At 36.7% G+C, this 18809-nt stretch overlaps 1 protein-coding gene across 1 annotated transcript; it reads right to left on the bottom strand.

Annotated features, from left to right (window-relative positions):
* Nucleotides 1–6146: 6146 nt before the first annotated feature.
* On the bottom strand, nt 6147–14286 carry LOC135231678 (olfactory receptor 5W2-like). Its single transcript, XM_064288108.1, has one exon. It carries the CDS (start codon nt 11669–11671, stop codon nt 10739–10741), a length of 933 nt encoding a protein of 310 aa, XP_064144178.1. The 5' UTR covers nt 11672–14286; the 3' UTR covers nt 6147–10738.
* Nucleotides 14287–18809: the final 4523 nt, after the last annotated feature.

The raw sequence follows: 18809 nt of genomic DNA, 5'->3' as shown, positions 1-18809 counted from the left end.
ATTACAATCACAAAACGGAGGACAACCACACAAAACTGGGAATCATGGCCTAACCAAGTTGACACGTATTTTGGGGGGGCACAATTCAATCCATGACACTAACAATTTTTGTTTTATAGAATAAGAAATTAATTATATTAGAGTCCATGGTCATGATTTTTACAATTACTTGATCCAGATAATCAACCGTATTTTATAAAAAAAGTTATTTTCCTCCCAATTTTGTAGTTAGACCCCATAATGGAGAAGTATATTTACGTTCAGAAATTGAATATAGTCCAAGCTTATTCTGCATTAGTCTTTTATTCCTATCTACTTTGATGTCAAAGATTATACCTGATTTAAAAAAAAAAAAAAAAACTTAAATGATCTCTGGCCAACTATCATTCATTGTATGTAAGCATTATGTATTAATTTCATAACATACACTACAAACATGCTCACATTCACACACTACACACACACACACACACACTATCCCTTTAACCACATGCACAAAATAAAGAATTGTTTAAAGATAGAAAAAACTAACCAAAATCTCACTACCTAGGGATAACTATGTTTTGTTACATAATCTGCCTGATTAAAAAAAAAAAGAAAAATGACCATAATAAACACACTTTATATGTATACAAGTATTATTAATAGTTTTGGACTCCTTTTTATTTATGTACATTGATTTACTTAACCTATCCTATGAAAATGACTATTTAATTTATAAACAATTCTTCATGCAAAGAAAAAGATTTGAGTGGAACTTCAAACATCAGATACAAAAGTGAAGAAAAGATTTGAGTAGAATTTATACCTGTATCTAAACAACTTTTCTGGTGTCACCAGTGTCCTTAACATATGACTATGTAAGCAACTGTCTATCTGTCTATGTTGCTTCAGAAAATAGTTGTCTGGCACTGAAGCATGGCTGCTATAAAAGAAGTTCAATGACTGCTACTGGCCCCAAAGAGAACCAGAGTCACTCAGTCTCCATGGTGCTGCAAACGAGACTAGCAGAGACTCTGAGTTTATAAGAACATCATTGCTCTTATCAAGGCAGTATATTTTTAGTAATATAAAGGATAATTATTTACTGAAATAGTCTATGAAAGCTGTGTGATTTTTACAAACATGAAAACTTATTGTTTAAAGCAAATTGCTAGAGATTTAAAAAATCATAATAGAAGTTCTTTTGTTTACTGTCTCATAGTGAATAGACTGTTTATGAAATATCTTCTGTGGTACAATGTGCTTATACAAAATTCTCAAGTAATAAATTGTACCATAAATAAAATTTCAGATATGAAAATATTTCTGTGCCAGAACACAGACCAAAACACAGAACATTATCAGGTTTTCGGAGACTGTCCATGGGCCCCACAACCATTTGTTATACAATATAATAGATAATTTTATATATTTTTGAATTATTTAGAAGTGAGATCATAGTTTTTTATACTTTTATTTCTATGATCTTCCACTCAGTAGTATGTTTATGAGATTTCTCCATGTTGTTGTTGGCAGCAGATCATTCTTATTGCTATGTAGAATTCTAATGTACAAACATAGCATACATTATTTATATAATCCAGTTCAGGGGTAGGCAGACTGTGACCCATAAGATTTAATTGGAGAAGTGGAGCCAAGATGGTGGAATAGACAGATGATCCCGGTGAGCCCTTTTACAACAAAGACCTGAAAAAACAAGTGAAACTGGTATATTTTTGACAAGCTAGAAGTCCTACACATCAAAGGCAAGCTTAGAAAATGAACTGAGGGGCAGGGGGAGAAAGGGACAGTTCAGAAGCAGAGAGGAGTTATCAGACCTGAATCTTGGGGAGTCCTCAGGCACCATTCCTGGGAATGGCGGCGGTGGGCTGGTACTTACCATTTGGCTGCAGTTTCCTCAGGGAGAAGCAGTCAGCCACACAGCCTACTCACACCTCCGGAACCAGAGAAGAACAGTGCTCTCGAAGTACTGGTGTATATTTTAGCACACCCCCAGCCCCCAAGCTGGCTTGAGTAGCTGATTTTCCTGGGCCTGAGATAGCCCCTGCTGAGCAAGTAGAGCCATCCTCCTGGCATTGGAGAAGGAATAAATTTGCAATTGGGGGAAAAGATAATTTGCCAGCTCCACTAACCAGGGGAGCTCAGGACAGAAGCAGCTCCTGTCTAGGCATAATGGTCCTTGGACTTTGAGTACCTTCCCCCTCTCCAAGTACATGTATGGGCCTATTTTTAAAAAATAGGCCCTTGTTGGCAGACTCCAACCATTTCAGCTGTGTGGCAGAGAGGTGGGTGTTTGATGTTTGACATTGCTTTGCATATTAAACAGAGTCCTCACCTACCCACATCAGGTGCCTAAGGACTGGTGGTTCCACTAAGGTCACCAAGCCACCTGCAAAAGGGGTCCAAGGTTAACTGGTACCTACCAGTTGATAGAACCAAAAATATTGGGGGCCCGTGGTCCATCTACAGAAACCACCCACCTGTATGCTCTAGGGTGCAGGGACGCACTTTCTTCAGAGGCACACGGGGGACTATTCTCAGCACCCTGCCTTCTTCAGAGTATGACCCCGTGCTGTAATCAGATACTGGTAACTACACAAATCACCCCTGCCCCTCCAAGACCATAGGACAGAGCCTGTACCACACGCTTTATGATCAGCTACCTGGACACCTGAGCTGAAGTCATACAAGAAAACTGAATGGACTCCTAGGCTGATATACCTGATAACAGGTGTAGCCATCTGGGGACAGGACAGCACCAAAGACAAAAATAATCAAGCTAACTCACTCGAGCATTTCATATGGGCATATCAAAAAAAAAAAAAGCAAAGCAAGGAGATATGGCACAGAAGGCAAACATGAAATAAACTAATACAATAACTTATACATGGTTTGGAAGCAGCAGTCAATATCAACTCACATAAAGAAACAGACCATGATCACCTCAACAGGCTCTCAAAACAAAGAATCAAGGGATCTCCTAGATGAAAGTGCATTCCTGGAATTACCAGAGGCAGAATACAAAAGATTAATGAATAGAATCCTTTAAGACATCAGGAAGGAAATGAGGCAATATACAGAACAAGCCAAGGAGCGCAGAGACAAAGCAATTGAAGAAATTTTAAAAAATTATTCAAGAACATAATGAAAAATTTAATAAGCTGGAAAAAATCCATAGACAGACAGCAATCAGAAATTCAGAAGATTAACAATAAAATTACAGAATTAGACAACTCAGTAGAAAGTTAGAGGAGCAGAATTGAGCAGGTAGAAACTAGAATTTCTGAAGTCAAAGATAAATCACTTGACACTAATATATTTGAAGAAAAATCACATACAATAATTAAAAAAAAATGAATAAACCTTAAGAATCATGTGGGACTGCCTAAAGAGAAAAAACCTGTGAGTGATTTGAGTACCAGAACAGGGAGGGAGAACAGAAAATATGGAGAGAACTGTTGAAGACTTGTTGCCAGAAAACTTCCCTGGTATCGTGAAAGATGAGAAGATATCTATCCAAGATGCTCATCAAACTCCACATAAGGTAGATCTTAAAATAAAGTCACCAAGACTTATTATAATCATACTTGCCAAAACCAAAGATAATGGGGGAATTTTAAAAGCAGGTAGGGATAAACAAAAAGTCACCTACAAAGGAGAGCCAAGAAGAATAAGTTCAGACTACTCGGCAGAAACCATGCAGGCAAGAAGACAATGGGATGACATATTTAAAAAAATGAAGGAAAAAATTTGTCAGCCAAGAATCATATATCCAGCAAAACTGTCCCTTAAATATGAAGGTGTTATTAGAACATTTCCAGATAAACTGAAGTTTAGGGAATTCATAGAAACCAAACCAAAACTATAAGGAATACTAAAGGAAATTCTTTGGTTAGAAAATCAATAATATAAGGTATCAACCCAAGACTAGAACACTGGGCAGAGCAATCAGAAGTCAACCCAGAAAGGGAAATCAAAAAAACAAAGCAAGTTTAAAAAAAAAAAAAAAAGCTCAAAACAGGGTAACAAGGATGTTATTATATAAAAGAAGTCAACATTAAAATAATAAAGAGGGACTAAGAAAAAAAAATCTTCTTTTAAGAAGTGTAATCATAGATCTTCCACACGGAGAGGAAGATACAGCGATACAAAGAAATAAATGTTAGGATTAAATTTAGAAAAATGGGGTAAAAAGGTAAACACAAAGGAGACAACTATTGTACTCATCAAAATAAAATACAAGAAAAAATAGAGACTCAGCAGAAACAAAATTGACAACAAAGAATGTGAAGAAAGGACAATATATAAAGATAATCTACTCAGCACATAAAATTAAGTGGGAAAAAGAAACTGTCAACAACACACAAAAAAAGACATCAAAATGATAGCACCAAATTCATACCTATCCATAATTATGCTGAATGTAAATGGACTAAGTGCACTAATGAAGAGACAGAGAGTGGGAGAATGGATTAAAAAATGAGATCTGTCTATACGCTGCCTACAAGAGACACACCTTAGACTTAGAGACACAAACAAAGTAAAACTCAAAAGATGGAAAAAAATATATCAAGGAAACAACAATCAAAAAGAGCAGGAGTGGCAATATTAATTTATGACAAAATAGACTTTAAAGTTAAATCCAACACAAAGGACAAGGAAGGACACTATATAATGATTAAAGGGACAATACACCAAGAAGATATAACCATATTAAATATTTACGCACCCAATCATGGGGCTGCAAGATACATAAAACAAACTCTATCAGCGTTGAAAAGTGAGATAGACAGCTCTACAATAATAATGGCAGACTTCAACATACCACTTTCAGTGAAGGACATGACATCCAGAAAGAAACCCAATAAAGACATGGAAGATCTAAATGCCACAATCAACCAACTTTACCTCACAGACATATAGAGAACACTCCACCCAACAGCAACCAAATATACTTTCTTTTCTAGTGCACGTGGAACATTCTCTAGAATAGACCACGTATGAGGTAATAAAGCAAGCCTGAGTACAATCCAAACCATTGAAATATTGCAAAGCATCTTCTCTGACCTTAAGGCCATAAAAGTGGAAATCATTAACAGAAAAAGCAGGGAAAAGAAACTGAATGATACCCTGCTCTAAAAAGACTGGGTTATAGAAGACATTAAGGATGGAATAAAGAAATTCATAGAATCCAAAGAGAATGAAAACACTTCCTATCAGAACCTTTGGGATGCAGCGAAAGGAGAGCTCAGAGGTCAATTTGTATCAATAAATGCACACATACAAAAAGAAGAAAGGGCCAAAATCAAAGAATTATCCCTACAACTTGAACAAATAGAAAGAGAGATACAAAAGAAACCCTCAGGCACCACATGAAAACAAATCATAATAATTAGAGGAGAACAAAATGAAATACAAAAAAAAAAAAAAAATTGAAAGAATTAACAAGACCAAAAGCTAGTTCTTTGAAAAAATCAAGAAAATTGATAAACCATTGGCCAAACTGACAAAAGAAATATGGGAGAGGATGCAAATAACCCAAATAAGAAATGAGATGTGCGATACTACAACAGATAGAACTGAAATTAAAAGAATCATATTTAGATTACTATGAAAAATTGTACTCTAGCAAATTTGAAAACCTAGAAGAAATAGATGAATCCCTAGAAACACACTACTTACCTAAATTCACAGAAACAGAGGTAGAACAACTAAACAGACCGAAAACGAAAGAAGAGATTGAAAAGGTAATCAAAAAACTCCAAACAAAAACAGCCCTGGCCTGGACGGCTTCACTGCAGAGTTCTACCAAACTTTCAGAGAAGAGTTAACACCACTACTACTAAAGGTATTTCAGAGCATAGAAAAGGACGGAATACTCCCAAACTCATTCTGTGAAACCAGGATATCCCTGATACCAAAACCAGGGAAAGACACCAAAAAAAAGAAAATTACAGACATATCACTCATGAACTTAGATGCAAAAATGCTCAACAAAATTCCAGCCAATAGAATTCAACAGCATATCAAAAAAATAATTCACCATGACCATGTGGGATTCATACCAGCTATGCAGGGATGGTTCAACATTAGAAAAACTATCAATGTGATCCATCATATATAAATAAAACAAAAGGCAAGAATCACATGATTTTATCAATTGATGCAGAAAATGCATTTGACAAAGTTCAACACCTATTCATGGTAAAAATTCTCAGCAAAATAAGAATAGAAGGAAAATTCCTCAGCATAATAAAGGGCATTTATACAAAGCCAACACCCAAAATTATCCTAAATGGAGAGAGCCTGAAAGCATTCCCTTGAGATCAGGAACCAGACAAGGATACCCTTTATCACTGCTCTTATTCAACATAGTGCTGGAGGTGCTAGCCAAGAGCAATTAGGCTCGATAAAGAAATAAAGGACATCCAGATTGGCAAGGAAGAAGTAAAAGTATCTCTATTTGCAGATGACATGATCTTATACACAGAAAACCCTAAGGAATCCTCAAGAAAAAAGTGAAAATGATAGAAGAGTTCAGCACTGTATCAGGATACAAGATAAACATAAAAAATAAGCTGGATTCCTCTACACGAACAAAAAGAACATTGAAGAGGAAATCACCAAATCAATACCATTCACAGTAGCCCCCAAGAAGATAAAATCCTTGGGAATAAATCTTACCACAGATGTAAAAGACTTATACAAAGAATACTACAAAACACTTCTGCAAGAAACCAAAAGAGACCTACACAAGTGGAAAAACACCTTGCTCATGGATAGGAAGACTTAACATTATAAAAATGTCTATTCTACCAAAAGTGATCAATACATTTAATGCAGCTGAGATCCAAATTCCAATGACACTTTTTAATGAGATGGAAAAACAAATCACCAACTTCATATGGAAGAACAAAGTGAGAGGCCTACTGCACCTGATTTTAGAGCCTATTATACTGCCACAGTAGTCAAAACAGCCTGGTACTGGCACAACAACAGATACACAGACCAATGGAACAGAATTGAGAACGCAGACATAAATGCATCCACATATGAGCAGTTGATATTTGACAAAGCCCCCAAAGCAGCTAAATGGGGAAAAGACAATCTTTTTAACAAATTGTGCTGGCATAATTGGATATCCATCTGCAAAAAAAATGAAACAATACCCATACCTCACACCATGCACAAGAAGGAGCTCAAAATGGATCAAAGAACTAAATATATGATCTAAAATGATAAAGATCATGGAAGAAAAGTAGGGACAACATTTGTAGCCCTAATACATGGAATAAACAGTATACAAAACATTACTAACAATGCAGAAGAAAAACTAGATAACTGGGAGCTCCTAAAATTCAAACACCTCTGCTCATCCAAAGACTTCACCAAAAGAGTAAAAAGATTACCTACAGACTGAGAAAAAGGTTTTAGCTATGACATTTCTGATCAGTGCCTGATCTCTAAAATCTACATGATACCGCAAAAACTCAACTGCAAAAAGGTAAATAACCCAATGAAAAAATGGACAAAAGATATGAAGAGACACTTCACTACGGGAGACATTCAGGTGGCTGATAAATACATGAGGAAATGCTCAGATCATTAGCCATTACAGAAATGAAAATCAAAACTACAATGAGATTCTATCTCACTCCAACAAGGCTGGCATTAATGCAAAAAACACGAAATAATAAATGTTGGAGAGGCTGTGGAGAGACTGGAACACTTATACATTGCTGGCGGGATTGTAAAATGGTACAACCACTTTGGATATTGATTTGGTGCTTCCTTAAAAAAGCTAGAAATAGAATTACCATACTATTCAGCAATCCCATTCCTTGGAATATATCCTAGAGAAATAAGAGCCTTTACACAAACAGATATATGTACGCCCATGTTCATTGCAGCACTGTTTACAATAGCAAAAAGTTGGAAGCAACCAAGGTGCCCATCAACAGATGAATGGATAAATAAATTGTGGTATATTCACACAATGGACTACTATGCATCAATAAATAACAGTGATGAATCTGTGAAACATTTATAACATGGAGGAATCTAGAAGGCATTATGCTGAGTGAAATTAGTCAGATGCAAAAGGACAAATATTGTATAAGACCACTGTTATAAGAACTTGAAAAATTGTTTAAACAGAAAAGAAAATACTCTTTGATGGTTACTAATATTCACCAATTAGATAGTAGATAAGAACTACTTTAGATGAAGGGAACGAGAACACACAATACAGGGAAGGTTAGCCCAACTGGACTAAACCAAAAGCAAAGAAGTTTCCTGAATAAACTGAACGCTTTGAAGGCCAGGGTAGCAGGGTTGGGGGTTTGGGGACTATGGTTTCATGGGACATCTTAGTCAATTGGCATAACAAAATCTGTTAAGAAAACATTCTGCATCCCACTTTGGAGGGTGGCGTCTAGGGTCTTAAACGTTAACAAGCGGCTATCTAAGATGCATCAATTGGTCTCAACCCACCTGTACCAAAGGAGAATGAAGAACACCAAGGACACATTGTAATTACGAGCCCAAGAGACAGAAAGGGCCACATAAACCAGAGACTATATCAACTTGAGACCAGAAGAACTGGGTGGTGCGTGGCTAAATCGAAGACTGCCCTGACAGGGAATACAACAGAGAACCCCTGCGGGAGCAGGAGAGCAGTGGGATGCAGACCCCAAATTTTCATAAAAAGACCAGACTAAATGGTCTAACTGAGACTAGAAGGACCCTGGTAGTCATGGCCCCCAGACCTTCTGTTGCCTCAGGGCAGGAACCATTCCCAAAGCCAACTCCTCAGACATGGATCGGACTGGACAATGGGTTGGAGAGGGATGCTGGGGAGGAGTGAGCTTCTTGGATCTGGTGGACACTTGAGGGTAGATGAGAGGGTAGAGGGGGTTAGAAGCTGGCTGAATGGACACGAAAAGAGAGAGTGGAGGGGGGAGCGGGCTGTCTCATTAGAGGGAGAGCAATTGGGAGTATGTAGCAAAGTGTATATAAGTTTTTGTGTGGGAGACTGACTTGATTTGTAAACTTTCACTTAAAGCACAATAAAAATTAAAAAAAAAGTACCCAAATGAAAGCTTTTTGTTTCTCAAGTAATTAATATGGGTATCTTCATAGATCCTTTACCCCTAATAACCACAATCATATTATGAACTTTCTTACGAGTTATAAAAAATACATTCAAGGCTTATACTATTTCCTCAGTTAACTTTGTTTTTACTGCCATGTAAATATCACTCAAAAAAGGTTATCGAGTATGTTGACTTGATTATATATGTTTTCCCCTTCTATGGCATGGACACAACGCAGGTGTTTATTATAACAAGGATGAAACACTCATCATCACAGAGTACTCTTAATCTCAGTTTATACACAATGTTTTAACAAACCACATGACAGATAAAATGATGACTTGAGGAGAGGTTAGATTCTGAACCAAGGCTAGAGGAATTTGTCCAGTCCTGAGATGGGGTGTGGAGTAGGGAGGGGGGATGAAAGGAAGTCTTCCTAGATGAAGGATGGGGAGAGTTAAGAGCTACAGCACAAGGATGAACTTCACCAAGTCTTTCTTTTTGCTTTTTCATATCTAATAAATTGGGGCTTCATTTTCTCTAAAAACATTGTCATATCCACTTCATCATCACTAATTGCCAATCCTTCTTCCTCAAATACTTTCCTCTCGCCAATTGACATGTCCATTCATAATTTAGATCAGAAACTACATGTCCCCATTTCAAAGACGCTTTTCTTCTTTGCAGAGTAGATTTAGACATCTTACTTTGGATTAAGAGTACCTTACCTTTTTATTTCATGATGTTTTACAGTTTGTTATAAATTCTGTGAATAATTATCTAATTACTGTTTGTCAGTTACACAAGATTATAGGATTCATTAGTACAGACACTATTGAATTGACCATAAAATACAAAGCACCAGGAAGTACAATAGGCACTCAATAAACACACAGCTTTAAGAATAATTCAGGTAATGCAAGAAAGAAACTATTATAGTTTGAACTGTGTCCCCCCAAATGTGCATCAACTTGGCCAGGCCATGATTCCCAGTATGTGTGGTTGTCCTCCATTTTGTGATCTAATGTTATTATCTCTGTGTTATAAATCCTAACTTCTATGATGTTAATGAGGAGAACACAGTCTACAGGATTAGATTGTGTCATCAGTCAATCTCTTTTGAGATAAAAATCAAGAGGAGAGGGAACTACTACCACCAAGAAAAAAGGAGCAGAGAGTATCATTTGGACCCTGGGTGCTTGTGCTAAGAAGCTTCTAGACCAGGGGAATATTGATGACAAAGACCTTCCTCCAGAGTCGGCACAAAAAGAAAGACTTCTCCTGGAGCTGGTACCCTGAATTCTAACTTTTGCCTTTCTAGACTGTGAGAGAATAATTCTTTCTTTGTTATAGTCATCGACTTGTGGTATTTCTGTTATAGCAACACCAGTTGACTAGGACAGAAACATTGAACAAATAAGATTTTGGCACACTTAGGAGACAAAACTGTTTTGCAAAATTAGAGAGTACTGTGCTTAAATTGAAAACGCATAAAAATTATAGAATGTTTAGGAAACTACCTAACATCTAGTATAGTTGAGAATTTATATAAATACTCATTGTATTAAAGTATTTGAGATCACATTGTTCTATACTAAATGATTTGAAGAAAACAACTGTTTATGTGTGTGTATAACTATTTAAAACAGCTTTTTATTTTTCAGTTTTTCCAGAGCCTCTTTCACATCCTTGTTCCGTAGACTATAAATCAGAGGGTTTAACATGGGGATAGCAAGGGTATAAAACAATGAGGTCATTTTGTCTTGATCTAGAGAGTAGGCAGAACTTGGTCGGAAATACATAAAGAGCATAGTTCCCTGGAAAATTGCAACAGCCGTTAAGTGAGAGGTGCAGGTGGAGAAAGCTTTGAACCTTCCCTCAGCAGAGCAGATCTTTAAGACTGAGAGGATGATGTAACAGTAAGAGACAAGAACGCCTGAAATGGTACTCAGTTCAATGAAGCCAAAAACAGTGAATAATGCAAACTCATTGACCTGAATATCAGAACAGGAAAGGAGGAAAAGTGGAGGTAAATCACAGAAGAAATGATTAATTTCATTTGACCCACAGAAACATAAGCGGAAAGTTAATGTGGTGTGTATCAAAGCGTCCACTGTACCCACCAGGTAAACCCCAGCCATGAGCACAGAGCACACCCTTCTGGACATGTTGACTGTATAGAGCAAGGGGTTGCTAATGGCCTTGTACCGATCAAAGGCCATCACTGCCAGCAGGAGACACTCAGAATCTGCAAAGACACAGAAGATGAAGAATTGCAGAGCACAGCCATAGAAGGAAATTGATTTGTCTTTTGTTAAGAGGTCCACCAGCGTCTTGGGCCCAATTGCTGTGGAATAGCAGAGGTCACAGAAGGAGAGGTGGCTGAGGAAAAAGTACATTGGAGTTTGAAGCTGGGAGTCCATTTTAATTAAAATGATCATTCCAAGATTTGCCACAAGAATGATGAGATATATGACGAGAAACGTGGCAAATATGGTTGCTTTGATCTCAGGGTTATTAGTAATTCCCAAGAGGTGGAATTCAGTCAATGAAGAACAATTTTTTCCATCCATTCTTCTTTGATCTTGTTCTAAAACTGCTACGGGAATGACAAGAAGGTTATAGATCAGGGTTTAACTATGTTAAAAAAAAAACATACGTAAAATACTATCTGTAAGGCAGAACACTTTTCTCTCTGTAAATTGTCTTCTTTATCCTCAGAATGTAGCCCAGATAAATGTCACTGTTAAACAGACATTGTTATGTTATTGAAAAATAAATAAATAAATGCCTGGAACAGGAATTTGAATCTAAATCTGTATATCAGTCTTGACATATGTCATTTGTGTTAGTTTCTCCTGTCTTAGCTCAGACAGTAGCTTTGATTAAATCTAAAGCTAAGTCCAGATTCAAAATAATATTAAAGAAACGCTAAAGTTAGAGCCACAAAGCCAGAAGACACACACCTAACAGTCTGACAGGTAAAAATAAATACCCCTTTGGACAAAAAAGAAAAAAGAAGTCACATTTATTGTATTCATCCAGAAACATAATTGATTTTAAGATCTAACAACAATAAGTAATACTCCACATAAACTAATAAATGAAATTGATTAAGCTACTGTTTTTCTCTATGATGTCTTTTGATTCCACTGATTAAGCATGAATGGAACATGTTTTATTCCACTTTCCTATCACACTTCATCTTGGTTTGCTGAACTTTTATAACCCAGTTATATGACTGACCTGAACCCAAAGGATAAGTCCACAGACAAACTGAAGAGAAGTGATACAAAGGGAAAAACAGATTTAACACACACTTGCATCTCCTTGGATTATTAGAATGAATTTTCCATAAAAAATGCAAATGGGAAGAGGGGTAATAAATGTTTCAGACTTATAAAGGGTTCATGTTCTTGTTTATGTGTCTGTGTGTGTGAATGTCTGTTGGTGTATAAAAATTGAAATGTGAGTGGTAGTCTGATTTTTTTTCTGTACTTCAGTATTTTTTTTTTTCAGTATTATTTTGTATGGTCCATATGAACTTGAATTTATACATATTGGTATTCTTAGTGTGATACCTCTGTTATAGTTGGAATAACACTAAAAGAAAGCTTAAATTCACATGTATAGTGATGTCACTTGAGTGGTAACAAAAAGTAATGATTTCCTTAGGAATTTTAGTAAAAATATAAATTAATAAAATATCTCCTTTACTCATACAAAATGAGGTCAGTCCAATTCACACAGCTTCAATCATAAAATATTACAGTTTGGTTGTTTGACTGCAGAGTTTACTTAATTGAATACGTAGGTATAAAATGATTTATTTATGAATTCCTCAATATTTGATTCCTCAATTTTCAAAAAAAAATTTTTTCTGCAGTCTTTTTTTTTTTTTTTAATTTGTCAATTCAGGATCCTACCTGAGATGAGCATGTCTTTCTCTTCTGATTTTGGGTAGGTGAACACTAGGCAGGGCACGCTTTATTTTTCTTAGTGACATTTGGGACTTAAATCTCTAAAGGCTCTGCTCTCATTTTTTGTGTCATACAAACATGTGACTAATTAGGTCCCTGGATCTGCATCTTTCCCCTGTGAATGCTGCACCTTTTTTTAACAAAGCCTGAAGTTTTCATTCAAAGTGATCAATGTTGAGTAACAACAATTGAGTCTAATGCTATGCTTTATAGCTACCTTGACTCTGCACCCTCCTCTAGTCAAATCGCACATCTAATGAAGCTCGGATAGACTTGCTACTGTATGATTTTCATCTTGTTTCTATTGTTCACCCTGTTTCTTTCATTTCTGAGACAAAGATCTTCACTTCTGCATTTAGAAATAAGACAATCTTTCTTATTTGGTTACTCTTTATTTTCATTAATCGTTGTCTGTTTCACTCTCCCCAACCACATACCAACCACCCCCAATCCAATGATTTTATGACTGTATAACATTCATTACACATAACCCACTATGTCATGAATTATTGTGTTTTTCTGTTTATAGTTGACATTCTCACAGTCTCTAGAACAAAAGTTTTCAAAAGTAATTGATCATTAATTGTTTGGTCTTGAATATCTTCTGGTTGTCTGGAAAAAAATGAACAAAGACTAGAAATAATCAGACTTCAAGGGCTGTTTCTCTCATAGAATTGATAGTTGTGAGGATGTTCTTTTTAAGAAAACACATGTGATAGAAGGATGCTTTCAAGAAAAAATAAGCTCAGTTCTATTCTCTCTCTTTCTCTAATACTGAAATTATACATAAAATATGCAGCAAGTCAAAAATTTCTTTATGTACAGTTCAGTGCAATTACATTATTCAAGTTATGCAACCATTTTCACTATCCTTTTCCAAATCATTCCATTACCATTAACATAAACTCAATGTCCCCTAAGAAAAAATTCCCTCTTTCCCCTTCCTTCTCACCCTTGATAGCCACTAAATAATCTTCAGTTTCTATATATTTGCTTACTTCATAGAAATGAGATCATACAGTGTTTGTTCTTTTGAGACTGACTTATTTAGCTCAGAATGATGTTAAGTTTCATCCGTGTCGTAGCATGCGTCAGGATTTCATTTCTCTTTATGGGTGACCAGCATTCCACTGGAAACCCTGGGGGCGTAGTGGTTAAGTGCTACAACTGCTAACCAAAGGGGTCGGCAGTTTGAATCCACCAGGCACTCCTTGGAAACTCTACGGGGCAGTTCTCCTCTGCCCTATAGGGTCGCTATGAGTCGGAATCAACTTGACGGCACTGGGTTTAGTATTCCGTTGTGTATGTACCACATTTTGTTTATCTACATTTTGTTTATTTTAAAAATAATCTTCCAGCAACACACACTGGTGATGGTTGCACAACATAATTATCGCAACGGATGTCACTGAATTGTAACTGAAAAGAGTTAATTGACATATGTGTTGTTATACACGTATTTTACCAAAATAAATTTTACTTAAATTATACATAAAACATATCTTTTGTGTTCAATTATTTATGGCAGTACACTGAAAATTGCTGGATACTGGACATGTGATTTTTTTTCCCACTCAACCCTCCCCCTAACCCCGTAGATATCAGTGTACTACGCCACCCTCCCTAAAATTTAGTCTACCATCTTGGCTTGATCGGACTTCTTCATCAGGGCCCAGAGTTAAACCACGCTTCCACCTTGTTCTGAAACATAAAAATATCCATCCCGTCTTCCTCCCATGCGTTTTAAGTACCTTTTTGTTCAGGAATGGGCTTTCAGGGGCACAAGTATGGACTTAAACATAGTCCATCGTAGCTTCCTTACTAAATGGCAGGTATTTTTCACATATTAACTTATCACCATACATTATTTATTGTATTATCTTGTGCATCCTGAGTTTTCTCTAGCAATCTCATTATATAAATGTGGAAAGTAAGACCCAGAAATGATAACTAAACACCTGGAGGATCATGGACATTAAGTTATCTGACTCCAGAACACTTGCTCTCAATTGATTCCTGACTACAGTCTTATAAAACAAACCATTCTTTAAAAAATAAAATCTCTTTGCTACTCTCTTGGAACGTTATAGTGCTTTTATGTTAAAACCAAATTTGGAAATGCACTGAAATAGTAATCCACAGATTGTTAGAGATCTAAGAGAACTTACAGATCGTCAAAGTTCCACTTTTAAAGCCAGGCAGAATTCCGGCCATAATAGAGGACAGAGGTGTGCAAATAGAAAGTGTCAACAGATTTGAAACAGAATCTGTTTTATCTATTTTAGACAAACACTTGAACATTATTAACTTTGTTGTGAAATGGGCTACTATATTGCACAATTCCAGGGAGGTCGTAGAAAATAAGAAAATTGGTGTCACCCGAAGTTGTGCAAGGTGGTAGACCTGTGGAAGTTCACTGCATTGGCCACATTCTGAGTGATATTTGATAAATGTGAATTGTTGCAGGATACTGACAAGAATATATTTCTGTGATTATTAAACACCTACTATTCGATGGCACTAGAAAAAAAAAAATTGATACTTTTAGGTAACGAATAATAATTACGCATACTCATGGTATGTTGTATCTTTTTTTTCTTTTTTTATTGTGCTTTAGGTGAAAGTTTACAAATCAAAGTCATTCTCTCACACAAAAATGTATATACATTTTGCTATATACTCCTAATTGCTCTCCCCCTAATGAGACAGCACACTACTTTCATCCACTCTCTCTTTTAGTGTCCATTCAGCCAGCTTCTGATCCCCTCTGGTCTCTCATCTCTCTCTTTTAGCGTCCATTCAGCCAGCTTCTGATCCCCTCTGGTCTCTCATCTCCCCTCCAGACAGGAGATGCCAACATAGTGCCATGTGTCTACTTGATCCAAGAAGCTCATTCTTCACCAGTATCATTTTCTATCCCTTGTCCAGCCCAATCCCTGTCGGAAGAGTTGGCTTAGGGAATGGTTCCTGCCTTGTGCTTACAGAAGGTCTGAGGACCATGACCACCAGGGTGCTGCTAGTCTCAATCAGATCACTAATTCTGGTCTTTTTAAAAGAATTTGGGGTTTGTATCCCCCTGCTCTCCTGCTCCCTCAGGGGTTATCTGTTGTGTTCCCTGTCAGGGCAGTCATTGGTTGTGGCTGGGCACCAACTAGTTCTTCTAGTCTCAGGCTGATGTAGTCTCTGATATATGAGGCCCTTTCTGTCTCTTGGGTTCATAATTACCTTGTGTCCTTGGTGTTCTTCATTCTCCATTACTCTAGGTAGGTTAAGACCCACTGATGCATCTTAGATGGCTGCTTGCTAGAGTTTAAGACCCCAGATGCCACTCTCCAAAGTGAGATGCAGAATGTTTTCTTAGTAGATTTTATTATGCCAATTGACTTAGATGTTCCCCAAAACCATGATCCCAAACCCTTGCCCCTACTACACTGGCCTTCGAAGTGTTCAGTTTATTCAGGAAACTTCTTTGCTTTTGGTTTAGTCCGGTTGTGCTGACCTCTCCTATGTCATGTGTTTCCTTTCCATTCACCTAAAATAGTTCTTATCTACATCTAATTAGTGAATACACATCTCCCTCCTTCCCTCCCCCCCCAACCATCAAAGAATATTTTCTTCTCTGTTTAAACTATTTCTTGAGTTCTTATAATAGTGGTCTTATACAATATTTGTCCTTTTTTCAACTGATAATTTCACTCAGCATAATGCCTTTCAGATTCCTCCATTTTATGAAATGTTTCCCAGATTCATCACTGTTCTTTATTGATGCGTAGTATTCCATTGTGTGAATATACCATAATTTATTTATCCATTCATCTGTTGATGGGCACCTTGATTGCTTCCAACTTTTTGCTATTGTAAACAGTGCTGCAATGAACATGGGTGTGGATGTACCTGTTCGTGTAAAGGATCTTGTTTCTCTAGGATATATGCCAAGGGGTAGGATTGCTGGATTGTATGGCAGTTCTATTTCTACCTTTTTAAGGAAGTGCCAAATCGATTTTCATGGTGGATGTACCATTTTACATTCCCACCAGCAGTGTGTAAGTGTTCCAGTCTCTCCACAAGCTCTCCAACATTTATTATTTTGTGTTTTTTGGATTAATGCCAGCCTTGTTGGAGATGGAATCTCATTGTAGTTTTGATTTGCATTTCTCCAATGGCTAATGGTGGCGTAATGGTTAAGTACTACAGCTGCTAACCAAAAGGTCGGCAGTTCGAATCTGCCAGGCGCTCCTTGGAAACTCTATTGGGCAGTTCTACTCTGTCCTATAGGGTCGCTATGAGTCGGAATCGACTCGAAGGCAGTCGGTTTGGTTTTCTGGTTTTGTAATGGCTAATGATCATGAGCATTTTTTCATGTATCTGTTAGCTACCTCAATGTCATCTTTAGTGAACTGCCTGTTCATATCTTTTGCCCGTTTTTTTAATAGGGTTATTTGTCTTTTTGTAGTTGATTTTTTGCAATATCATGTACATTTTAGAGATCAGATGCAGATTGGAAATGTCATAGCTAAAAGCTTTTTCTCAGTCTGTAGGTAATCTTTTTACTCTTTTGGTGAAGTCTTTTTTTTTTTTTTGGATGAGAAGGTAGAGTGAGGCCTCCCACCTTGTTCTTTTTCGGTAATGCTTTGCTTATCTGGGGCCTCTTTCCCTTCCATATGAAGTTGGTGATTTGTTTCTCCATCTCATTAAAAAATGTCCTTGGAATTCAGATTGCAATTGCATTGTATCTATAGAATGCTTTTGGTAGAATAGACATTTTTACAGTGTTAAGTGTTCCTGTCCATGAAGGAGGTATGTTATTCCACTTATATAGGTCTCTTTTGGTTTCTTATAGTAGCATTTTGTAGTTTTCTTTGTATAAGTCTTTCAACATCTCTGGTGAGATTTTTTCCTAAGTATTTTATTTTCTTGGGGGCTACTGTAAATGATATTGATTTGATGATTTCCTCTTTTATTTTTTTTGGTTGTTGGTGGTGTAGAGGAATCCAACTGATTTTTATATGTTTATCTCATATTCTTATTCTCTGCTGAACTCTTCTATTAGTTTCAGTAGTTTTTTTTGAGGATTCTTTGGGATTTTCTGTGTATAAGATCATGTCATCTGCAAATAGAGATTGTTTTACTTCTTCCTTGCCTATCTGGATGCCCTTTATTTCTTTATCTAGCCTAATTGTTCTGGCTAGGATCTCCAGCACAGTGTTGAATAACGGTGGTGATAAAGGGCATCCTTGTCTGGTTCCTGACCCCAAGAGGAATGCTTTCAGACTCTCTCCACTCAGGATGGTGTTGGCTGTTGGCTTTGTATAAATGCCCTTTATTATGTTGAGGAATTTTCCTTCTATTCCCATTTTGCTGAGAGTTTTTATCATGAATGGGTGTTGGACTGTGTCAAATGCCTTTTCTGAATCAGTTGATCAGATCATGTGGTTCCTATCTTTGGTTTTATTTATATGATAGATTACATTACTTGTTTTTCTAATGTTGAACCATCCCTGCATAGTTGATATGAATCCCACTTGGCCATGGTGAATTTTTTTTTTTTTGATATGAAGTTGAATTCTATTGGCTAGAATTTTGTTGAGAATTTTTGCATTTATGTTCATGAGGGATATAAGTCTGTAATTATCTTTTTTTGTGGTGTCTTTCCCTGGTTTTGGCATCAGGGGTATGTTGGCTTCATAGAATGAGTTTGGGTGTATTCCATCATTTTCTATGTTCTGAAATA

The sequence above is a fragment of the Loxodonta africana genome, chromosome 7 (assembly GCF_030014295.1).
Source record: "Loxodonta africana isolate mLoxAfr1 chromosome 7, mLoxAfr1.hap2, whole genome shotgun sequence".
In the NCBI taxonomy this organism is placed as follows: Eukaryota; Metazoa; Chordata; class Mammalia; order Proboscidea; family Elephantidae; genus Loxodonta; species Loxodonta africana.
This window is presented reverse-complemented; position numbering and strand designations above follow the sequence as displayed.